The sequence below is a fragment of the Siniperca chuatsi genome, linkage group LG21 (genome assembly GCF_020085105.1).
Source record: "Siniperca chuatsi isolate FFG_IHB_CAS linkage group LG21, ASM2008510v1, whole genome shotgun sequence".
In the NCBI taxonomy this organism is placed as follows: Eukaryota; Metazoa; Chordata; class Actinopteri; order Centrarchiformes; family Sinipercidae; genus Siniperca; species Siniperca chuatsi.
Genome location: NC_058062.1, coordinates 8327774 through 8352908, shown reverse-complemented (window position 1 = coordinate 8352908; position 25135 = coordinate 8327774). Strand labels below are relative to the sequence as shown.

At 40.0% G+C, this 25135-nt stretch overlaps 2 protein-coding genes across 7 annotated transcripts in view; one reads left to right on the top strand and one right to left on the bottom strand.

Annotated features, from left to right (window-relative positions):
- Window positions 1-4700: 4700 nt before the first annotated feature.
- On the bottom strand, window positions 4701-23141 carry ints1 (integrator complex subunit 1). Of its 6 annotated transcripts, none has more exons than XM_044180234.1 (48): window positions 22993-23141; window positions 22478-22606; window positions 22088-22378; window positions 21761-21957; window positions 21266-21403; window positions 21004-21163; window positions 20785-20890; window positions 20430-20616; window positions 19860-20005; window positions 19635-19776; window positions 19289-19465; window positions 19094-19202; window positions 18886-19006; window positions 18708-18785; window positions 18457-18614; window positions 18083-18191; window positions 17902-17993; window positions 17732-17792; window positions 17449-17646; window positions 16938-17067; window positions 16334-16513; window positions 15998-16147; window positions 15726-15905; window positions 15506-15619; window positions 15228-15395; window positions 14752-14863; window positions 14511-14669; window positions 14276-14422; window positions 14062-14160; window positions 13703-13827; window positions 13236-13490; window positions 12972-13131; window positions 12755-12886; window positions 12145-12313; window positions 11339-11465; window positions 11122-11237; window positions 10567-10654; window positions 10186-10436; window positions 8469-8598; window positions 7727-7860; window positions 7400-7592; window positions 7145-7269; window positions 6896-7005; window positions 6592-6705; window positions 6435-6505; window positions 6250-6341; window positions 5897-6006; window positions 4701-5731 (listed from the first exon to the last, which is right to left on the bottom strand). In XM_044180234.1, exons 2-48 carry the CDS (start codon window positions 22530-22532, stop codon window positions 5616-5618), a joined length of 6582 nt encoding a protein of 2193 aa, XP_044036169.1. In that variant the 5' UTR covers window positions 22533-22606; window positions 22993-23141; the 3' UTR covers window positions 4701-5615. The 6 variants fall into 6 exon arrangements, with proteins under 6 accessions (XP_044036169.1, XP_044036173.1, XP_044036174.1 ...); XM_044180238.1 differs by having other exon boundaries at window positions 11339-11462; XM_044180239.1 differs by having other exon boundaries at window positions 15515-15619.
- The window catches only part of mafk (v-maf avian musculoaponeurotic fibrosarcoma oncogene homolog K), an 18032-nt gene continuing 15167 nt past the window's right edge, over window positions 22271-25135 (top strand). The window contains exon 1 of the mRNA XM_044180246.1: window positions 22271-22399. The gene's annotated coding sequence lies outside the window, so the exon portion shown is untranslated. The remainder of the gene's footprint in view (window positions 22400-25135) is intronic.

Genomic DNA, 25135 nt, shown 5'->3' with positions numbered 1-25135 from the left:
ACTGTGTTTGTCTTTGCTTGAGTCCTTTAATACCCATTGATCCAGATAATCAGGGACAAAATTGGTGAAAAACCAGTGGGGGAGGTTCTGACAGTAGTTGCTCAAAAGATCTGCTTTTGGATAATTGAAGGAGGCATTAAGACAACAATAGTAATTGCTAATGCCAGGCCTTATTGGTCTCTCAGGTATTTCTAGCTCCCTGGATGACAAGGCAACACTGAAGATCCACAGCTAAAATGGCAATCATCATATCATTACCAGAACTTCAACTGCAGGGACAGAATGTGCATTATCCGTGGGTTTACCAAGCCACCAATGGGAGGCCCTTCAGATGGCTTAAGCATGAAATGGACTTGTTTGAGCTTGCATTCATTCATTGCAAAGTAGAGGGAAAGGGACATCTGAAATCCCCCTCAAATGTGTGTGTTTTTGGATCTCAGATAACGGAATGATTAAAACACTTAAAAGTCCCCCGCCAAAAAAGGGTTTTGCTTATTGCTACTTCACTTAGATGTTTGACCTTCACTGTGCAGAATGATGTATGCATAGAGTTCGACAATAGAAGGCTGTTTTCACTTTTGCTGCTGAAGAGGGAAAGTTTCTCTGTGCTTAAATTATCACAGGTACTCAAAACAGAATATTTTTATGTCAAACGTGTGTGAGGATCATTTTTGGGCCACTTGGGGGTAGTGGAAGCAAGCTGTGAACACAACATTGACATATCATCATCTTTTAAGTTGATTATGGTGAACTTTTTAGAAAACAGTTGCTTATTTACACATCAAGCAGATATGGAGCAACATTATCATTCATTCTGAGTCATGTTTCTGACCATGTGATGAATATAAGACCAATATTCGCTCTCTTTTAGGAAATAGCTGGTTCTTTAGCTGCTAAATGCTCCACTATGTTCACCAGCTAGTCGCTAACTGTGTCTGTCTTCCATTTGGTGCTGAGCAGGTAGTGTACAGTAGGTTTTTAGAGCTTTATCACTGAAAACAGCCACTCGCTGCAGCTGAACACGACGCTAAGAGAGCGGTGAGAGTGAACCAAAACAGTAAAGTTGTGGTCTGGACAGCGAAACACAATGATACTTTGATACTTTACTTATTAGAATAATATTGATTATAGCCCCTTTAAAAGAAAAAAAAAGCCAAATAATGAACAGAACACTCATTGAGTCTAACCTCAATTTTGCATAAGATATTCTAAAAGTTTGAAATATAAATAATTTGTTGCAGAAAAAACACTTTCAATGAGTTGAAATTCGAATTAAATGATGTGGGCTATTTACCCCCTTTTTTCCTTGACAGACATGGTTGAAGTGGATTAACTATCACACTCTGCCCTCGGTGTGATAAGATACAATCTAACATAATGGAGATCGTGAACACTGCAAATTATTATTCTTTCTCATCCACTACACTGGCACTTTAGCTCATAAAACAAGAGTTCTGCCAAATGTCATGCGAAGATGGATGATTATCATCAGCTCCGCTGTCATGGGAATATATCTATCTGCTGTAATTTGCAGGCTGGAACAGCAATGAGCACAGATAAGATCAATATTTAATGAAAGTGTAAGGGAAGCTTAAGGGTTGTCACTTATGCCTCTGCTGTTAATGACATGTCACATTATCATACTTATCAGATTGGGTCAATCTTAACTGCAATTACTAGCCTCATTTCTTTTTAATTCATTACAAATGTTGGATCATTTCAGTCGTCCACCTCTGTGCAAACACACTGGGAATGTATTCTCTGACTGCTTGCATATGTATTTTAGTGTCTGCCTGCACAAACTTCAAACTAAAATCTATTAATGGGAGCGTGGATTGGTGTAATTCAATCAACACACCTAAAATGTGTTTGTAACTTGGAAGAAAAGTGTATTTCATGGCTGAGGAAGCCCCTATGCTTGGTGCCTCACTCTCCTTGGTAACAGTATCCCACAGTGAGCAGGCTGATTGTTTTAGTCCTGGATCACTGGCCATGGGATAAACCTGAGAGCTCAGCCTGCTTTTCATGTCAAAACCTTCAAGGGAAAGCGGCCACAATCCAAGAGCAATCACACTTGAGACATCAAAGTGCCAGGGAGAAGAGAGGCGAGAGACGGTCCACATTTTTTCCACGCAAGCCAAGTGCAACTCAAGCGTGGAGGAAGAGGAGATGATCTAAGGCGAGGGTGCCATTGAGAGGAAGACGGAGAGCAGACAGATGTGCATGGGCAGGTAGCAGCACATCAGGGCCCCTCCTGTAGCTGAGAAGCCTCCACTGGTCGCATTCCTGCTCGCTGCTCATTCACTGTCCACTTTCACATGGGCAGGAAGACCCACTGACAACTGTAGAAGTATTCCGATGCTTTATTCAAGTTAAAGTACAACCGATACAACAATGTTAAAATTCTCCATTACAAAAGTATCAGTGGGGAAAAATACCAAAATATTATCAGCAAAATAGAGTGTATAAGTTTAATAAGTGTCACAAGTGAAAGTTCACGTACAAAAATGTCCCTTCTGAGTGATATACTGATGCAAAAGCGTGTAAGAAGAATTTTACTGTTTTGGCTGGTTGAGGTCGAGCTAAATTTAACTACTACAGTTTTGTAGTTTAGTACAAGTTTGTCCTGAGATGATTAATGGGGAAAGAAAGAAGAAAAAAAAGTTCTGTTACACAAAATTGTATTCATATTTTGGACTTTTTACTTTTCTTTGGATTTTTTTTTTGTAAAATATTGGACAATCAAAACATTTTGGTTCTCAAACTATTATTTAAATTAACCTATTTGTGAAGTTTAGAGGGGGAATCTTTGTTGGAACTGCTAACAACTCATAGACATCTGAAACATGACAAGAGGCCCCAACTAGACACTGCTTTTTTGTAAGAGGTGGAAACCACTAATTCTGTATTTTCTAAGATTAATATTTGCTTTTTTAATGTAAAATCTTAATTTGAAAAGTAACTAGTAACTAAAGATGTCAAATAAATGTAGTGGAGTAAAAAGTATAATAATTACCACTAAAATTTAGTGGAGCAGAAGTATAAAACAGCATAAAAAATAAATACTGAAGTGAAGTACAAATTCCTCACAACTGTACTTGAGTAAATGTACTTAGTTACTTTCTCCCAATGACAATGGTTACTTCAATAAATGTACTATAAAGATATTTTATTACCATGAGCAAAATGTTCAGCATGGACAAATGAGCGATTAGCTGTTAGCAGCTGCATTTGAGGGCATCCAGCCTGGTATGATGAATAAAGGCAGAGGTTGTTAACTTGTCAGTGGTCTGTCAGACTATTCAGCAACAGGCCGGCGCACCCCCAACCCCCCCACTCCCACCACTTCCTCGTTAGCTGTCATTCATCTCTGTTCCGCCTCACTGCTGCCCAGCCAATAGGATGCTGGCGCCTGACCAAGAGCCCAGGCTGCTAAGACATGTGTAGTAAGTTGATTGATAACCATAAACAGAGCTTTTGGCTAGTTATAGGACACCATACAGGTGCAATTAACACATCAGAAAGAGCCAGCAGAGAGAGATCAGCAGGTATGAGGCATGATGGGTAGGACATGATTGGGTTTACATATGTACAAATTAATTTTAGGGATGGATGTGTGAATACATATTCATTAAAGGGGATTTGGAGGCCTCACGGGGGTTCAGAAGACAAAGGCACATGTATAATTTGTTCACAATGTCTTGGATTTGAAATCGGTACGACTGTTGTCACAACTCTGCCTATTTATATCTTTTGCTGCCCAAATAGATAAAAGAAACATGGGTTTCATTATGTCATTGTTTTACACAATAAAACTGCCATAAGTAGGCAGTTGTCAGTTTTAGATCAAAATTTAGAGCATTTTTACCTCTAGCCTTTCTTAATGTGTTACATTTAAAAAACAAAACAAAAAAAGCTGTATTAATGTAGTCTGAGAGAACCTGCTTTCAGCCATCCAGCCCGTGTATCTTATTGAATGTCTGTAATTTGTGAATGACAGATTCCACTGACACACCAGTGTGGACATGTCTCACCTTCACTGAGGATCCTTAACCATGCTGTGGCTTCATCTTCATGTCCTCCTATGTAACAAAACACTAGCAACAGTCTGCTTTAAAATGGCCTACCCACATCACGTCTTCAAAGCACCCTTTGGTCTGTGTGATTCAACAATTACCACCATGGTTAATTTACTATCAATAGGGACTTCCACTTTCCTAGTTTACCAGCATGACTACATGTTGTTTAACTTATCCCTTTGACTCCATCAAGAGGTTTTCAGATGAAGTCAGTGGCACTGGGCAAAACAACTCACACTTTCATGGCCAAATGGTTTCCACCACAGAATATTCATCATGCCTTTAATTTGTCTCTTACATGCCAGTGAAGAGCAAGCGTACCTATGACAGCTGTTTCCAGTTTTATCAGGATCCAAGAATTATTGGAATGAAATTAAAAGCCACAAACCTTGCACCATTTATTTCTTCCCCTTCCATCTTGTCTGAGGTGCTAAAATATTATTCTGAAAGGTAATAGTGGGTTCATGTGAAATTTGTGTTTTTACAATTTCAACATTAAACTGCTTTCCAATTAAACTGTGGTAAAATGTCTCCACTGAATTCCTGAAGTGGTTCACTGCTGAAATATGTTACACTATTCACTTTTTGTCAGATAAAGCTCAATGAAAAATTAAAAAGAGGCATATTCCAAAAATTATTTTATTCAGTTCACATCAAGGTGGCTCACAGATGGTGTTCAGGTAACAGTATAGCATTGTGACATCAAAAGAAATGACCTAGATTTTGGACACTCAAAATTTTGAGAAAAATTTTAGGAAAATTGCTACCACACTGATACAACACTGGATGGGGGATGAAAAACATTTAGCTTTTTTTTACATGTTCATTAAAAACAACTACTAATGAAGCATACAGTCTGCTTTTATATAATGTTGATATTTCATAAAAAAATATCAAGCCAAAACTAGTGTGCTATTTTCCAAATATTGGGCTCCATAATTTGTAATAATGTATCTGTTAGTAATATAGCTGCAGAAGTGCAAAAACTCCCTCTAAAATGTCTGAAAATGCAATAAAAACAGTTGTTTAAATTTAATTAAACCATTACAAATAATATTATAATATTTATTATTTTATAATATTCATTTAAGTATTAACTCCAGTTTCATATATGCTGTGTTGTTTTTAACTGATTATATAATAACACCACCTAATAATATTCCAGTTCTTGCTATCTTTTTCATTACTGGTTAATGTATCATTACATCATCAGTTAAAAATGACTGAATGCACTAATTGTGGCATTATTAGAATAACAGGAATTTTCCAGTTTTAATTATGACATTTTCAACTAATTTAGAAGGAATTTTAATGCATTCTTTGAAGTCTCTAAATTATCCATAAGTTATTATATTACTGGTAGCTACCAGCTCACTGGAGGATCCTTTATTCTGTACCACTGAAGAGCCAGAGAATTTGTTAATCTGTCACGATCAAATTAGAGCAATGTTTGAACTAAAGGCAATAAAAAGCTCTGGAATGCTGAAAATTAATCTCACTATTTTCCAATCGGATGTGGCGTTGCACACTTTGTTGTTATGTTGTTGCTTCCATGTGAAGGACCTTCATAGACTCTGAGATCATTGAACTGGTGTCAATTTGTCCGTAGATACCCACTAAAAACGCCTTGTGGAGCAAGAGGTCTGCGTGTTCTGTGAAGGGAAAAAAGCACATTACAACATGCAGCTATGGATGTGTGACTGACTAGAACTTTGGATGCATGCTTCGTTAAAAAAAATATTTGTGGTCATGTGATTATAAGACAAGACTTCTTACCAGATCACTGTCAACAAGAATGTGACTAAGTACCCTCTTACCTTGACAGAGAAGCACATATTCTGGAAGATTCCTGAGAGCAGTCTGTACCACGTCGAAGTTACCACTACCCATACAGTACATGAAAGTTGGCAGGAAGTCTGTTGCCAAGCTGCAGCATAGAAAACATATACTATTACATTGTGAAAAGTAAATGGTAACAAATAAAAATATGCAGACAGATGGATTGAAGATTGACTGATAGACAGATAAGTATCACTATAACTTTTTTTTTTTTTTTTTTTTTTTTTTTTTTTAAATCATTGGCTTTTCTTCTTTATCTATCGCCACACATTTCCTCTCAGTTCCAGCACGCTTTCTGTAGGTGGCTTGACCCAGAGTGCTGTAAACTTACCAGGGATTATTCTGGATGCAGCGCAGGGCCAGAGTGAAGGCCATGTTCCGACACAACTCCTCAGAGGAAGTCATGAGTCTCTGCAGATCATTCTACAAACAGTTACACAAGGTGGTGATCAACGTGTTACACACCGACAGGTACTACACTTGACCTTTTCTTTGTTTCTGTTGTTTATGACTCACAATGAAGTACTGTATGATCTCTGGGCTCCTCCTCGACTTCTCATCCACCTCTGTCAACACTTCCAACACATCTGTAGCAGACAGGAGAAAACAGCACATTACTCATTATGATACAGAATTTATACATGTGAAATTGCTGCATCAGTATGTTAGTTACCCTCGACTGCCTCTCCTCTCGACATCTTTTTCAGGTACATTGTCATGTCAGTCGCACTCAGTGAAACTGAGGCAGATATGTTGACTAGCGGCAGGGAACCAGTGGCCAAGTCGTCTGGTAAAGAGCAAAAACAATTATTTAGCAAAATTGTAGTTTGCAAGAAAAGAGTACAACAGTGGCTCTTTAGACTTACTACATAAAATGTCACCATGTATCAAGACATTATTGCAAGGTGATTATTTATATTTTAAATGTTCTTATGTTTCAGTCATATTCAGAATTCAGAAAATCCTCCTGTGCTTACCATCTCTCTCTTCTGGCGCAACCTCTGTAGAAGAACTTCTCACTGGCAAAGTGAGTCCAGCCAGCAGAGATTTCAGTTGAACCAGGTCTGGGTTTTCTGCACACAGCACCCTGGCAGGAGAAACAGCAAAACAAAATCTCTAACAAAGCCATAGTTGCTGTAAATACGTTAAACTCATGCATGGTTTGCTATTTAACTGTCATTAAATCATTCATCATTCAAAGGATATTTTTGCCATGATGTACTTACTGCAAGATGTCAGAGTGCTTCTGTAAATAAGGAATGGCGGCTGCTGCATCGTGAGTGATGTACTTCTGTGTGAACTGTAAAAACTTGTTGATGAAGACCAACGGATAACGAGTCCTCTGAAAGTTCTTCAAGTAGAAAGATGCATACATGTATGAGCATTGTAAAACTCTGATTTGTAACTCATTAAAACAAGGAGTTACATCTGATCTCAATCCTAAATCCTATGGTGAAGATTTGAGTGTGTGAGCGGCCCACCTTAAGGACCTTCATAAAGGACAGAAGGCAGTCTTGAAGCGCCCTCTGGTGGTCGCTGTGGAAAACAAGCGGCTGCAGCAGCTCCAGGATGGTGAGCGCATTGCTAAAGAACGTCATGTGGTTTTGCTGCCTAAACTCCTGCATGTTTAGGTGAACTCGACCATGTAAGAGACCTGCAATCATTGGCAGGTGTCTGAAAAAAAAAAAAAAAAGAGAAAGGAAAAACAATCAGCAGGATGAACCCTCTGCTATGGCAACAGAAAATCTAGTGTTTGTAGACTAAATCCCAAAATACTACAGCATGGAATACCACCTAGTTTTTTTCACCTGAGCAAAAGGACAGGGTGCGACACAGCCAGCTTCCTACATGCAAGGTTGGCATCAGACACACGGCTCTCAGCAGACTTTGAGTCTCCTATATCAGCAAGCAGTGTGACCAGGCGATGCACCAGGACATCAAGCTGAAAAAGACACATAAAATAAGTATATACCGTACTGTGAAGTTTTGTGGTGAATTCATTGTTGTAAGAGATAAATATATAATATTATTCAATCCAAAGAACAAAACCATTTTTTTCTTTGAATTGTAAACTACAGACGAAACAGTTTTTTTTATGAATACAAGAAGATGGTCATGACATCAGATCCCAATTTTCACTGTGACTTCCTGTGGAGTGCAGTGGAGTGTGCAGTTTATGGAGCTCAATGAAGGCAGCATGTTGTAACTGGTGACCTATTTTGTGATAAGCAATGGAATACTTCAGTGTATTTGTTACTGTTGCTTGTCCTGTTGGGCTTAATTGTACAGCAATTACAAAATCTATTTTTACTCTGTAATATCCAAATTTATTTAGGAAGTTCCTACTAAATCTAACTAGATATTTTACTTAATATGAAGAGCCTCTAGTCTAATTAGAGTATGACATCTCAATTATATTCACAAGAACAATAAACAAACATATCATTATACCATGGTAGCAGGACATAGAAATTCAAATGTCACAACACAATCACTTACATTTAGATGGTAAGAACTGTCTGGTCTATGAAACAGGCAAGACATCTTTACCTTGCAGCTGCTGCCATATGCAGCTCCCCCACTGCTGAGGGTGCCTTCAGGCAGGGTAACGTGCTGGATGACCTCAGGGAAGTGCAGATAGATCTGAAGCAGCAAGTTCTGGCACCGCTTACTCATCGCACTGAAAGACAAAATAAACAAAATGGGATGTATACTGTATGCCATCGTTTAGAGACAAGGCACCAACCACAGGAATATGCCATTCACTTTAGGCAAAATACATTTTATTATTGGTTTAGGACAGTTCAGCTGTCCATGGTAAAGCTAGAAGCTTAGTAACGAAATAATCAAGACTGTAATTCCTGATGTTATTGAGTTGTGTAGCTTGAAGCTATTTAATTGACAGTGACTGGTTGACCAATTTTGTACAGCCATAGAAAGTTTGCCACAGCTTTTCAACTCAAGTGAGCTTTACTCTATAGTGAGACTAACATTATAAAGCAAGCAATGTTCCCATTTTCACAGACAAATTATCTTGGATTTTGTCAAATTCACTTTCTCCATCTCTTTCAATGGATTATCAACAGAGTTGATATGAGATCACACATTAGACAGCACAATAAAGTACTTCTCTATTGTTTCTGTCTACAAGCAACAATAATTAATGTACATTAATAAAAACTAGACAAGAACGGCGTAATGTACTTCTGAGGAATTAGCCTTCAAGTTGCTGTGGCTTCCCTGAAGCTCTTGTCATGTCTACTAATTGAAGAGTTTATTACTTAAGCAAATCAGAGCGACCTTGACCAAGAGTAAAGAGTCTCGTCGTTGTTCAATGGTTGGTGTGTAATTGGAATAAACATCAGCTTATCTAACAGTGAGGTTTCACAAGAAGAATGCTCAACATACAATCAAGTGTTTATTCAACACAAGGCCAAAACCCTTTACTTTCATCATGTTTTTATCCTACCATATTTTCACTAGCAACAATTTTACCAGACAGCTTAGCTGTACTTAAAATACTGTAATTCGGAAGCTAATTTTGCTTGACCTTGGCCAAAGTTTCCTCATTAAAGTGGTTTAATAACCAGAGACATATTCATGAAAGGAGGGTTTGCCTCCACAAAGAGTTGCACCCTGATCTCTGACAGCTAAGTCAGAGCAGGAATTCACAACACAGGCAAGTTTAGAGCTTCAGCCTTAATCCTCCTGGCTTCATTATAATACACTGAGCTTTTAAAGAGATCACAGTACAGACGACTTCTGCTGGTTTTAATTTCACACCAATAGACCTAATTATCGAGTTTTCCCTGGTCCACAGCATTGTGGCTGACAGAGGAAGTCTAAAAAGTTCATCTGCACTGAGAAGGAAAATCTAGTGCGATTTACCCCAAGTTTATCAGCACACCATAACAGGAAAAAAAGAACTGTCTGTATTTGGGCTAATTAGAAAGAACAATACAATGTGTTGAAATGGATGGGCTGAGCACTTTGGCGAACCTTATACAACAAAATGTGATATCACAAATCTTCAAATTTTCTTCTAGGGGCTTTACAATCTGTATAGCATATGACACCCTCTGTCCTTAGACCCTCGATTCGGATAAGGAAACACTTACCCAAAAGAACACTTTAACGGGTAAACAATGGAAGAAACCTCAGGAAGAGCAACAGAGGAGAGATCCCTCATCCAAGTCGGAAAGACATGCAGTAGAAGATGAGTGTTGAAACAATAAATTTACTAGATGACAACTAATATAACCCTTACCTGTCCTCCCACTTCTTTGTGCAGTTGATGAGGTACTCTGAGACTTTCTTGATGTTTTCTAGATCTCCACTGCAGTAGGAGTGAAGGAGGGGTAGCCTGGATTGGATGAGGGAGCAGGAAGCCTGGTCCAAGCTGCTTTTGTCATCATGGGGTGAGTCGCGACTGTTGAGCTCTGACTCTGACAAGATCAGGTCGACCAGGCTGATGAGCTCCTCCGAACTGAGTCGTAGCACAAACTTTTCCGTTTTCTTCTGAACAGACAAAAAGAATAATACACGAGTCATCAGCTTCAGCAGAATTAACTCCCTAGGAACTCTGTTTCATCAAAAACGCAGAAAAAATGGTGACAACTAGGGACCCTATGTGGGCTTCTGATCTTACTTGAGGGATCTTCTGATCGCGCCCTTGCCAGATACGCGGGATGTGGCTGCACGCCCACAGGAAATCCAGGGCTGATGATGGGTCAAGTCTGAAAAACATTACACAGATAGTTAACATACATTTACCATTTAGCATGTAAATGGTAAATGGATTGTACTTGTATAGCACCTTTCTAGTCTTTTCCGACTACTCAAAGTGCTTCAACTACATATAACATTCACCCCATTCACACACATTCATACACTGATGGCAGGTGCCAACTGCTCGTCAGTTGAAAGAAAGTAACGCCTTCACACACACTCACACACCAAAGGCACAATTGGGAGCAATTTGGGGTTCAGTATCTTGCCCAAGGACAGTTCGACACGTGGGCTGGGGGAAGCCAGGAACGAACCGCCGACCTGACAACCCACTCTACCACTAAGCCACATGCTTAATAAAATCTCATCACAACCAGAAAAAAAAACTATTGCTGAGTAATAACTGTACATTAATCTAGTAGTGACATAAAATAGACAAACAGTTTTTATTTATTTATTTTTTTAAATGGTGTACTTGTAGTCTCTCCGCTTGCCAAGAAGAGCACTGATACACTGCAGGAGGGTGGACCAGTTTGACTGATGTGTAAGCAAGGCCAAAAGATAAGGTCTGTAGGCAGGGGTTCCGCGTGCCTGAAATAAGAGAAATAGTAATAAAGGATGCATCAGTAACGCCCTACTAACACTTGATAAGACAAGAGAAGTACACTATCTGTAGGCAATGCTTATCTTACCTTGTTGAGGGCGAACAGCAGTTTCTGTTGAAGGTCTGGACACACTGAAGTGACCTCAGGGTCAAGATGCTCCAGCCAATCAACCAGCAGCCCAGAGCTCAGTCCTGACTTTGTCACCTCAGAGCTGCTGGCAAAGGTGAAACTGAAAGGTTACCTCTATGGAGATGTGACTGAACTGATCTATTAAATTCCTATAACCTTAATCAAGACCTCAGGAAGATAATGTGCAATACAGCCACAATACATATGAGGTAAAAATATTATTCCCAATGTTCATGTGCTTCATGTAACCAATGTTCTGGTTGATTACAACCAACAAATTCAACATTTTACCATTAATACTGAGTCACTTGGAACCTGATTTGGTGAAAGAAATGTTTCAGTAATAACATGGCTTCTACAGTTAAATCAAAACACTCCCTTTCCTAACAATACACAGACAGTATTCAACACAAATACATGCCATCACTCCATCCACTTGGACCTTGGACCAGACTCATTTGTCAATGAGCAACCTTTCAATATGTACCTGCCTCACTGGCAGTGTTGCTTGAACCCAACATAGAAAAGATTCTGTAAACTGTTCTATGATTTCCACACCAAGTGAATCTGTAAAGCCAATGTAAAGCTGCAAAACCAATTAAACCTTTCAAACCGAATCCAATAGCAGTTTCAGAGTACAAGGCCACAGACAACAAGCGCCACTTTGTCTATTTTGTCACAGGCTGCCGTGTTTGTCATTTAGTCCTGTCAAATGTAAATGTTTCTTGCATGACTTGAGAGGGAGATAGAATTGCGGTGCTCACTTGGTAGAATCCACTTCCTTTTTCACAGCTCTCTCCTCACTTTCCTGAAGCAGCAAGGAAATCACAGTGACAACAGGGCCAGCTGTCCCGTTCTGTGTACCAACAGTCATCAACAGAGACAGTAGCTCCTCCAAATACGGCGACCTCACCTCCATCAGCCCTTGTAACACTGGAATATAATAAAAACAGCATGCTTAGTAATAGGCTTTGAGCTGCTATTATATGTGGCAACAGCTTTTGTGCTTTAGTGGCAGCTAATTATGGGTGTAACAATTCATTGTATTATATGAATCTTTCAGAACGAGGCTTTTGATTAAGTTCAAATGGTCTATCAAACAATTCTCCACAGGTTTTGCTCTCAATTTCTGATTCCCAATTGCCAATCATTGCTAAAAAAAACCTTTGCAATTATGAAAAACAGTTGGCATTTTGACTTGATAAATGAAAAAAAATGTTTTTACCTGATAGAACAATAAATCAGGTTTCAAAACTGTAACAAATTAACTCTCTGTCAATCAACTAATTATTTGACTAATGTTTAAAACAATAAATCTGATGCTCAGTTCAAACAAAAGCACATTTCACATCAACATAATGACTCCACTAATACCTTTTCCAATGAGCTCTGCTTCTGCATTACATCTGTCTCCAGCTTTCAGCATTGCAATGATGGCTCGCAGTGGCACTTCAGTTTCTCTATGATATGCCAAAGCCTCAGCCAGGTGGAGGAAACCTGTACGCACTGCAGGGCAGAGACACTTGTCACTCACTGTTCATATAAAATGAATGAATCAACATTTGAAAAGACAAAGAGTTGAGGCACTCACCATCATTGTGCCTGTGTTTGTGAGAGTTCTGACCAGCGAAGGATTTGAGCAGAGTCTTTAATGGTCCTGACTCCACAGTTGGGTTGTCTAACCAGATTAACATCTCAACAATGACCTTAAGGAATAGTGAAGAGAACACAATGTCCTGGGACACGAGACGCTGGAAGAAACAGATATCAAGCAAAAGAAATGAGAAAAAAATCTTATGTTCCAATGCTTTGTGAATCAACATGGAATTATGCACTGATTGTCAGCAAGCCTTACCTGGTAAAGGTGAAGTTGGCGCATGAGAGGACAGGAGAGGGCATGGCTGCGGTGCATTGACATAACAATAGGTCCTGCGTGAGCAGAGGTGAGCAGGGCTGCAATAGCTTGTAGGAGCCGAAATGCCAACCCACCCTGCTGAATTTGGCCCTGTTTGGCCCGCATTAGCTCTTTAGCCAGGGCCTGCTGCAAGGCCAGAGAGAGCTGGCTGGGAGGGGGGCCATGCCAGCGAGGGTCCACGTTTAAGGGGAATATCTGTGGAAGCAAAGAAAACAGAAACAGGTCCGTTTGACAAAAAGGTGACTCAATATCAGCTTGGAATAAATAAATGGAAGAAACTTTTGTTTAGAGGTGAAATTGTTTGTAATCAACAATTGACATTTAGCCCACAAAGAATTGTGTTTTGACCTCATGTTATCCAAAAAGTTAAAATGAAAAAAGAAAAAAAAACACCTAGTAAAACCCACCTGAAGCAACATGCCAGCGAGATCATCGTCAGGCCCGACTACAGGAAGCTGACTGGCTCCTCTCATCTTCACAGAGCTGTGGGGCGTTTCCACGGTAACTTTGGCCTTACTTGTTTCAGCAGAATCTGGCAGGAGGGATGTAGTCAGGGCATGGACTAATTTAGATACATTTTCTAGTAGATTTTTTTGTCAGTTACTTAATCTTATGTGAAAGTATAAAAAAATCTTAATATCTTTAAACACATTTACAATATTGTGAGTAAACATTTAATAGAGACAATGACTTAAATGTAAAGTGCCATATAATATATAAGTTGAAATTGCACATAAACAACCATTTGGAGGCTAAAGTCACCAACCTCTGTCTGAAGGAAGAGAGGAGCTTAGTAAGGCATGGAAAGTGTGCCCCCCAGTGGCACCTCGCTCATGCTGCACTTCAACCAGGTGGGCCATGTAGTCTATTGCAGGATGAATACAAAATGAGATAAATCATTGATATTTTATATAACAACTATACTATAAATTTCAAAATCTTATACCATTTCAAAAGTATGATATCTGCAGCACTCTTACGTTTGTCCATGATGTTCTGTTCCAGTGTCTGTGGATCATGGGAGACAGCCTGGTCCAAGTACTGCAGCAGTTTACTCATGCTGGATACTGGAATGCCAAAGGACTGTACAAACAACAGCAGCTGCTGAGGCTCCAGGTCTTGCAAAGCTGGGGAAACACATGTATTGTTCAGTTAAAACAAAATGTATGTACATGGTGAGCAACACACATTTTTGTGTACTATGACAAGTTGTACCTGCATCAACCAATCGAGAAACCTCTGATCGGATCATCCTCAGTTTCAACCAATCAGGCAGCAGAAGGGCCTCTTCTGAGGTGTCAACCAGGAAGGCAGTGGGTAGAGGTTTTTTGTCGGGAAACCAAATGTCCAAAAGAGCATAGAAATCACTCTCTCCTGTAAAAATACACAATGGTAAACATGTTCTTACAGCCCTTTTAACATTGGAAACATTGAACTGTAAAGTGAATAGGAGTACCTTTGGGTGGCCCCAGAGTCAGCAGGATAACCATGGCATGGACGACAAGAATGTGCATCGTAGCAGTCTCTCCCGTGGTCCAACGCAGAAACACCTGGTCCTGAGATTCGGACTGAAACCCCCCCACCACCACCAAAAAAACAAAGTTTTATCATGCAATTCCCCCCTTTTCAATACAGGTCCCCAAAAAATGCCTGCATCAAACAGGTATTAATCTTCAATTGAAGAGGACATTTCAGTTGCAGGCTCAAAGCATATTTGATCACCAGAACATTGCCATGTCACTAAGCCCAAAACTTTGCACTTGTTTTTGATTGCAAGAAGACTTTAGGGGATGTGGAACTTGCAGTTTATTTGTACTCTGCAGTTTTTTATGTTTCACTTACTTTGAGCCAGTGAGAGGATCAATAAAAAGTTAGCCATAATGTAAATAACAATGTATTTCACTTAGTAACACAACTCTTGCCAGTGCTCACCCAGCTGTAAAGATCCTCTCCCTCTTTGGTTTTCCTCATCCTCCTGATGTATGTAGAGAAGATGGTGAGGAAAGCACTGAGCACAGCATTTGACTCAGGCCTGCAGGAATGCTTGGAGAACAGGCTGTTCATGATGGTGGAACGCTCAACGATTAGCCGGGCAACATCCTATAGAGGGTGATTGTGGAGAAGATTCATGTCAGCACTGCTCCATGAAAACAAAACTGATTTAAGATTAAAGAAAAGCATGTCATGTAAATGTAATTTAAGCAACTCGCCGTGATTACCAGAGCCAAGTCATTATGAGAAGCCTGCTCCTCCACTGGTGCATGCTGGGATAGGTAGATGAGATAGGCACTGATCGTCTGTGGGTCTGTCTCCATGTGAATAGCCTTCAAGGGAGCAGACAGACAAGACACACCATTCAAACTCCTACTCATCAATCCTCCTAAAAGGTTTACATTTATTCCCAGTTCACTGTTGAGTCAAGACGCTGACCTGCTGCAGAGCGGTGGACGTCATGCCTCTGACACTGTCAAACAAGGGGAGCTTTGGGAGGTCTTGTAGCAGCCATTGGTACCCTGGCAAGAGCTCAGCATCTGCAGAGTCTTCTTCCATGGGCTGGTCCCGCTCCTCTCCATCTTTCAAGCCTCCTTCACTCAGCACCAATGACAAACCCTACACACAAATATATAATGTAAATGGATTTTTTTTTTTTAACAGTAACATAATGCTACTACAGATAATGTTTTCTGCTTCCAATACAGTACCTTCATGGCTAGCACTCTCGATGCCACCTGAGAAGAGCTGAGACGGCGCAGAAAGTAGTCCAGCACTTCACATGTTGTCTGTTCGTCAGCCTTAGGACCTAACAAAAGATCCTGGAGCCGCCCAAGTAGCTGCCTTTGCTTTTGTTGTCTCTAACAGGAAGAGAGATAATAATTCAGTATTAGTCAAGAGTCAGTAATACCAAGCAAGTAAGTATAAATTTAGCATGCAGCATGTTAATTTGAGACCAAAGATGAATAAAGACCAGTCATCAAGAATATTCAAAAACAATGTCAAAACAGGACCATTTCAGTAATTGCTGACTGGTGTCAACATACTTGTCTCTTCTTGGCTTTCTGCTCTTTGCTCTCTCCCTCTTCATCATCCTCTATTAGCAGACTGTCATCCGCAGCATCATGCAGAAGGAATTCACACAGGCACTGCACTGGAAGCACATCCAAGGACCCTTCACTGGACTGGACCAAATCAGCCAACCACGGCATTGACTGAGAGGAAGCCTGTGAAGGATTAAAAATGAATCACAGTTACAGGACTAAGAATGAATGTGTTATTTCTTCCTCTTAAGTCAGGCTCAATTTGCGTTCTGCTGCCAATAAATCACTCTGTCAATTCCAAACAGGTTTTCTCCAGTTGAAGTTCAGCTTGAGTGGAAAACCACAGATTTAATATACCAGTGATTCCGAGTTCTAATCCAAAGTCCAGTATAGCAACAAGCTAATAATTTACATAAATGATGTGCTTGTTGAGACACAATCCCTATTTTGAAGGTAACATAGCTGTCACCTACATCTGTTAAGTTTTTTGCAGTGACAGACATTTAGCCATTTTGAGACATATTCATTTTGTACTATGAGCAGTAGAGACGATACAGTATGTTTTGGGCAGTTGTGTACTGTGTAGTAGTGTGTACATGGCCATTACCTGTCTCTGGATGATGTTGAGAAGGAAGTCTGGGTTGCGGCTACGGCAGAGGAGATGTCCCAGACGCAGAGACTGGTTGAGGCTTTTTACCTGCTCCTGGACCTGAGGAGGAGGCCGACGAGGAGGACCCCTGAACACAAATAAAAACAGAGTCCATCTCCTGTCACGCAGATGTAAAAATACTTATATGAAGATTTTAAAAGTTCAAGTGCTAATATAGATTAATACAGGACTTCTTACATTATGGACTGACAATGATTTTCTGGTGGTAATGGCTAGATTAAACTGTCTGCTGTATAAAAAGTAGGACAGTGTAAGTTTACTCCCCTTCCTCCAATCTAAAGAAAGTGGAGGATTTGACTGCTATGGCCATGCGAAGATGGAAGATGGAAGTCTCAAGATCCAATTTGAGTAACTTTTTCCCCTTATAGATGAGGCCTTTTCTTTGAGAATACAATTTATCAATCAACTAGTTACATGGTGCATAAGGTAATTCCTCTTGGTCTCTTACTGTGGATCCAGACTGGTAAGCTGAGACAACAGCAAGCTGTTGCTCTCTGTGATGGTCTGTTTGGTGGAGGCTGCTGCCAAGTGGCTCTCAAAGGCCAGAATCTCTTGTTTCTCTCTCTGGGAGATCTGCAGCTCCCTGTTGATCATCTCCGTCTTTGTGTCCTCATCCGCAACGGTGCATGGAGGGTAGGTATAGTTACTATGGAAGCATAGAGAGATGTGTATTAGTTGTTCAGCATTATTATCTTGAAACTATTTTATTCTAAATGATAACCTTCACCTACTTTGTCATAACCATCTCCATGAGCATTTTCAGTGTAGGATAGCCATCCCAGGCAGCCAAACCTAAAAGGAAAAAAATGTCAGACAATATATTAAAAGAAAATATTTAATAGCTTAGAATATATACAATAGCTACTCTTATGTATGCAACATAGAAAATGGAGTGCTGTACCTATTTTCTGAGGATTAAACGCAGCCACCACAAGCAGCAGCAGCCATGCCTTCCAATACAGTGTGGATATTGCCAAATTTGGCGGTTGGTACCTTAAGCATTAAGAGTCATTTGTTATTTTAGACTGTAAACCGTATGACCTGAAAGTGTTCTTAAAAGGCAGTAAAGACAGTTGAAGTACCCTGCAGGCAGCTGAATGTTTTCTGGGTGGTGGTATGTACACAGATTCAGCACTGCATCAATGAGTTGGATCCTCTCCACTTTCAGGACCTCCAGATAAACAGTCAGCTCTACGGATTCAAACGGTATGTCCAGAAGTATTTAAACAATTACTATGAAAACCATATTTCCTTTGTTCATACTTTCCTAACATGCATTTTGCTGACTTGAAAGGATAAGATGTTAATAAGTAGTTGCCCCTTGAAAGATTTAAGTTGGCTGCTCATTAAACTCAGGCACATGTGTTAACCAAATGTCCAAATAATCTGCCAGAGTAATATACACAGCTTTAACTGTGATTATATACAATTACAGCCTAAGTGGGTCTTCACACACCATCAGACTGAACTCCAGCAGCCCTCTTAACCAGGTGATCTGCAAGCTCCATGGCATCAGCTGGGCCCAGGGGCAAATCTCGTGAAAGCCCGATCACCAGAATGCGCATAAGTGTGTCCTCCAACAGAGGCACCTCGGAGCAGAGGCGAAGGAAGAAACTGAGGAATTAAAAAAACAGCTTAGTAAGGTGAGAGTGCTGGATACAGTCAGAAGAAAACATGAGTCATTTTGAATAATGTAGGAAAACTCACTTTCTGTCACTCTCTGGAGGCCAGTTGTCCCACTTGTAATATGTCTCAGGTTGCTCTGTGAAAAGCACTTTGTGAAGGCTGCGGACATGAAAGAGATAATTCATATATAAAGTAGATGAAAAGTGGCTAGCTTGTGCAGTTTGAACAATAAACACATCAGATACATGCAGCTACTGACCAATGAACGTAGTCTTTTGCGCCAACTTTGCTGATGGTAGGAACCACGGTGTGAAGCCACCACACAGCGTCTCTCTGGATGGCAGCTATCTGACTCTGAAATGATCTCAGGACCTCCAGATCTGAAACAAACAGACATGTGTTCAGGGCAAACCATTATCATGCATGGTTAATAAATACATCATTAGAACAAATTACACAGCACTCACTCTTCTTTTCTCCTTTGTCCCACGCAATGCCAGCTTCTTTGACCTGAGCGGTAATGCCCAACATCATGGAGACAGTCAGTAAATCTGTCACCTGGATAACAAAACGCTCCTATGGGAGAGAATAAACAGTTCAAAGTCAAGCATAAATATATAAAGATTAAAGCTGAAATGACAGAGATGTTCATATATACTTACTTTGAACTCCATGTCCACATAGGTGGCCTCCTTTCTCTCCTGCATTAAACCAAAGCAAAAGGACTGGAAGTTAATCTCATGCTTGGTCTGTTTGATGATTTCTCTCAGCAAGGCCCGGGAGGCACGGAGGTAGTCATCTTTATTGGTTAGCAGGTCCTGGAACACCATCGCCAAGAACTACAGACAAAAAGGAAGAACAAGAAGGAGAATGTTGATTTTGAGAAAACAATAACATTTAAACACAGATTTTAGAAGCCAAGAAATTAAAACAAAAACTGATGGATTAAAATAATAGCATTATTTCCAAGCTACTATTTTGTTTAAATTCAAAAGCCTTTAGTTTCACCTTTGGAGCCTGTTCTGGGCTGTGCTGCAGCACTGTGTGGAGGACTTGCATGTTGTTAGGATTCCTGGCATTGGACAGCTCATTGAAGATCACCAGCTTCACCATAGTGCCCAGGTTGTCTCTGTGTGCATTGAGCAGCTCCCTGGAGAAGCCAAAGCACCAGTTAGTGTAAGTCACAGCGTGTAACAACAAGTTAGTAAAAAAACAAAAAGAGACTCCGCAGACCTGACACACAGCATGTAGTGGTTGAGGAGGACTTTAGGTTTGAGTCGGATCTTGATCAGGTTGGAGACCACTTCCATGTCATCTGCTCCGTGGCTGTTGCAGTTCATACACAAAGACATGAGGAGGTCTTGAGCTGGTCGAGTCAGCTGTGCACACCCAAAACAAAAGAAAGTGAGTTAATACTCATTAATTTATATTCATGATAATTTCACATAAACACAAAAAATGTTAAAATGAGAAACATATTAGATACTACAATTTTATAATATTGCAGTATATTGTTGTATCTCTTGCATTTAATAATCAACACACTGGTACCAATATTGCAAGAGAATGTATTACGATATTGATACCAGTGTACTGACTTCATATGTCTTTTTTTGCCATTATAAGCTACCTTTTCACTTTCATTTACAAAGATATTGTGACAAATTATCAGTTATTGCAGGACTGCCGCTATCATCCTGCAATTTACTCACCAAATGCAGTATTTTACTACAGGTTACACACAGAAAATACAGCTAGTGAGATACTGGGAAATTAAGCATTACGAGGATATTTGTTACTCACTTTTGGATTCTGGAGCCACATCTCCAGCCTCTGCACAGCCATTAGCCGTGCCTCTTTGAAGCCACATGTGGCTGTGAGCAGACGCAACAGGTTTCGGGACACGTTGTCCATCGGCTGCCTGCGGTTCAACTGATCCCTGAGGACGTCAAGCACATAGTCCTCCACGCTCTCTGCCAGTTCATCATACCTACAGTGCGCCAGAGGGTGAGACAAAAGACAAAAAAGGTCTAGGAACTCAGTACATTTTTTGCATGAATTATTATAAATAATTTAATAGTGATAAGATTATGATATTTTATTAATTTATCATCACGTACACTGTAGCATCCTTCACATCTATGGGTAGTTTCCATACCTTGGCATAACCTGCCCATCATCCTCAGGGCTGAGTTTCTCCTCTGCTATCAGCAATTCAGTATGGCTGTCGTCCTCATCGGGGGTTGAGGGATGAGGGCTGCTACCTAAAAGCAAAAAAAAAAAAAAACCAAACGCAGCATAACCAATCAGCACTTGTTTCCTCCATCAGCAATCCTAACACCCAACAAGCCAGTGTGTTTTCTCAATGTAACCGTACCTGCACTGAGATCTCCACCAGAGCGGCTGGTGTCAGCCTGCAGAAGCATACTCTTAGGGGGCATCTTTGTCCCAAAAGCAGTCTGGATGTTGTCAACAAAATTCTTACAGTGAGAGCTGTCCACCCAGATTCTTTCGCCCAGAGAGTCCTCAATGTACACCTGAAAATACATTTAGGACTGACAAATTGTTCCTACTTGGCTAAAATAAAAGATTGTAAAAAAGGAATTTATAACTCTTTTGAGTGTTTAGGAGATTCTCACTTTAACAAAGATCTCTGGCCAGTTCTCGTCCTCCTCGTAGGCTGCCATCAGCAGATTGCAAGCAAGAACAGACACAAGGCTGTTCCCCTTTGCTTTAAAGTTGATCGAAGCATCACGGCGCAGGAGGCTGCACAAGGCCTTGAGACAAGAGTGAGACAGGTGGAAAGTAATAAAAGGAGAGGTTCACTTTGGGGAATATTTCTTTGTAAGGCTAACAATGTCTTTATTGAATATCAAAAGTGTTTCTAGCCAACTCATCAGTTAGTTGACAAATGGTTAGATGTGCATGAATTAATCATTGACTAAGACAGAGATAGCCAGTTATTTTCTTTATTCACTTGAATATTAATCACTATTTTCATCATATACCAAAACTACCCACTACTTTACTATTTTGAAATTAAAAAACTAGTCGAGGCTAAGGAAACGTGTATTGCAGTCGTCATTTTCCTCTAGAGACATGTATTACAGCATCACTGCAGAAAGAAATCTTACCTCAATAATTCCTTCAGTAGCAAAAACATTGGGCTTGATTTTGGCCAGGAACATGAGACTGAGGTACAGTGTTATGTCAGGCTTGGCTCGGTTCATCTTGAGTTGTTTCACTGCTCCACACAGCAATCCCTCAATGCGATCATCATTTCCTTCAGCCTCCGCAGCTTCAATCTCATCCAGCAGCACTGCCGGTGACACTACAAGAAAAAAGAGAAGTTTTAACTTTCTTTGCAACAATGATAGTGTAAAATATACAACATACATTTTGTAGCCATTTCTATGTAAAGCTTTTGTTTTTTAAAAACAGGCACAGTAGCATTGAGTTACCTTCAATAGGTACCACTGATGGCTCCTTTATAGAGGGTGATATTGCTCTCTTGTCCACAGCTGCAACATCAGCGAGTCGTCCCAGAGCACTCACTGGAGGAGTGGTGGATAGTTTGGGCCGCTTGGCGAGGCTGGACAGACCCGATGAGGAGGGCAGAGTGGAGGAAGTCTCTCTCTTACGGTCAGCAGGTAAACCTGTGGACGCTGGCTTCAGGAGGACAGCGGGGGCTTTGGGTTCTCCACCCTGGCTCTTTGATCCGAGAGCGATGAAATCTCCTGGTGGAGGGTGACCTGGGAAAAGCAGACGTCACAGTAAGATGTGATTTTCTTCTGCTTTGCTACCATCTTCAGCTTAAAATAACACTAAGATGATACGGGATGGCATTATACCTGATGGTTTTGCAGCACTGGGGCGCCTGAGAGTCGTAGGCTTAGGACGATTCATCTTGACCAACAGGCACAAGTCAAAACTAAATTCACTGCAGGTTAAGAGGGTGACATCACCTAGCTTAGAGCAGTCTGTGTAGGAGAAAAACACGGTTAAACACAAGATTAGCTAACGTAAGATACACAAGTTTAGCTAGTAACGTTAGCTAACTTAACGGCTAACTTAGAGCTAAGATCAATTGGCTATGTAAGACCCTAAATCGCAATAACTAATCACTTGGAGCGTTACAGACCAACGTAGCAAAAAGGCTGTGTTTAGTCTCAGTTGACAGCTTGCTGTTAATAACATTTGTACTACATACGGGACACAAACTGCTAGGCTATCGACAACAAATAATGCTAAAGCTACATATGTGGCTTTTCGCTAACGTTAGCTTAACAGTGTCATGCGTATTACTGACCGTTACCTAGCGTTAGTTGGCCTGCAAAATAACAAACTTAAATTAAAAGTGGCTCACATATTTATTCGGTCTCATTCAACTGATCGTGGTTAACCTGAACGATGCAATTTAAACAAAAACATTTGCCGACTCAAAGCTATCAGACAGTTTGAGCCATGATGTCTTCTTCGCTGTATCAAGGTTGTTCGCTACAAACATAAAAGGGTATACCGCCACCTAGTGCCAAGAAGTGTAAGGTGGTGATGTTGTTCCACTGAAAGCAGTCTATTCGATACAGATCGACCTAATTTTCTCTAAATGTTTTATTATGAATTTATTCACCGTATGCCGTAGTAATGATGAGTCTTCAGTGCCTAGTGACCATCGTGCGTAACTACGTCTGTAGTAAAAAGTTTTACTTTGAAAATGATGACCGGAAGTATTACTATGTATCTAACTTGATGCTAAAGGAGTGCTGTTGTAGTTACTCACGGTTACCACCAGAGGGCAGGAAGACTCGTCATTCTAAACACACGTCAGCTACAGTAACATCACGACAGACACTAGTTTAGCTTAGTAATACTTAACCAAGCTATTTGCCCATTGGCGGGTGGTTACAATGTGTAACTGTCTATTGTGAAAGTTTACCTGAGGTATTCCTATTCTATGTAAAGGGCAGAGTATACAGTGTAAGTCATGGGTCTTCCCATGGTGTAAGTCTATGGGGTGTGTGCCCTCTGATGGTCACAGTGGATAACTACAACTGCAATATCAAGTTAGACACGGCAAGGTAAAGACATAGTATGACTTCCGTTTTCAAAGTAAAGTAAAACTAGATATAACTAGGGAGTATTAAAAGTAATTAAAAAGTAATTACTTCAGAGAATATGACCTTAACTAAGGAAAACACGACGGATGACAGCAGCACTTATATTTTGACTCACAGTTTTTTCATAGGGTCTTGCATTTAATCCATGTGTACAAAGCAGATACCAAGAATCGGTCAGCAGATGTCATTATTTTGACTGCATCAAATACTTCAAAACAATGAATCATTTTAAGCTCAATTGCTTTCTTGTGGCTCAGTCAGTGCTTGGGAAAGCTTTTTCTTCATCCCTAGTTTCAGTGTCAGCAGATATTTTGCCATTTCATAATCATAATCAACAACCCATGAGATGCACTACTTCCACAAATCATTTATTTTTCTAATTACATTTTGGATATAGTTCTACTGCAAGAAAAGTGTAAGTTACCTGTTCTAAAATAAAAATTTAAAGACAACAAAATGCGTTTCTCGCATTTGCACCAACTGTTTTGGGAGCTTTATGTTGAATTAATCTGATTCTGATTATCTGAAAAACAGCATATTTGTTGTTTATGGCATGGCTTATATAGGCCTATAAGTAGACTTAAGGATGAATTATTAGCGAAGTAGACAACTTTACACTTGCATGCTTCCTTTAAATACCACAAATTTAACACAAGGTGACAGCAATCTGCATTTTACTGCAGTAAAATGGTAACATTTCTTCAATCTACAGGGTGGGAGGTTTCTATCTTACCACAATATCATTTTATCATTTGTGTAATTACATAAACATTAATAAAACCTAACAAAACAAGACTTCAATCTAAACAGAATAATCAGCCATGATAAAATAACAGCATTTTGTGATGACCTTATCAAGGACCACACACCTGAAAAGGAGCAGCACCAAGACAAAATAACGCTCCACATTTCAATACAGATAACATAAAAAACTGAAATGCTATTCAACAACACAACAGCCACAAAGTGCACCATCAGATCAAATCCGAAAGGAAATAAGAGACAGATTTATTCAGTCTTAAGTCATCAAGAAAGTTTTAAAACTAAGAACTATATGATGGTGAGTCAGACATTAAAGCAATGTAGATGCAAGGTTTTCTGAGAAATCACAGTATGCAATTTTTCATCCCGACAGCTGTTTTAAAAATGTTCATGCCTCGAGGAAAACAAAGTCGGAGCATCGCAGCTTTACCACCCTTAATAATGTCCATATTTAGTCCCACCCGTCAGCAGCAGCGATTTGTTCATTCCTTAAACATTGCTAATCACTGACAAGACTATCAAGTAAAGAAATAGGTAACTGTTCTTCCTCACTGTCCTCAAAATCCCAAACATTCATTTTGATAATCAAATAGTTTTGAGTATGGTGAAGTTATAAGAGAATATTACAGA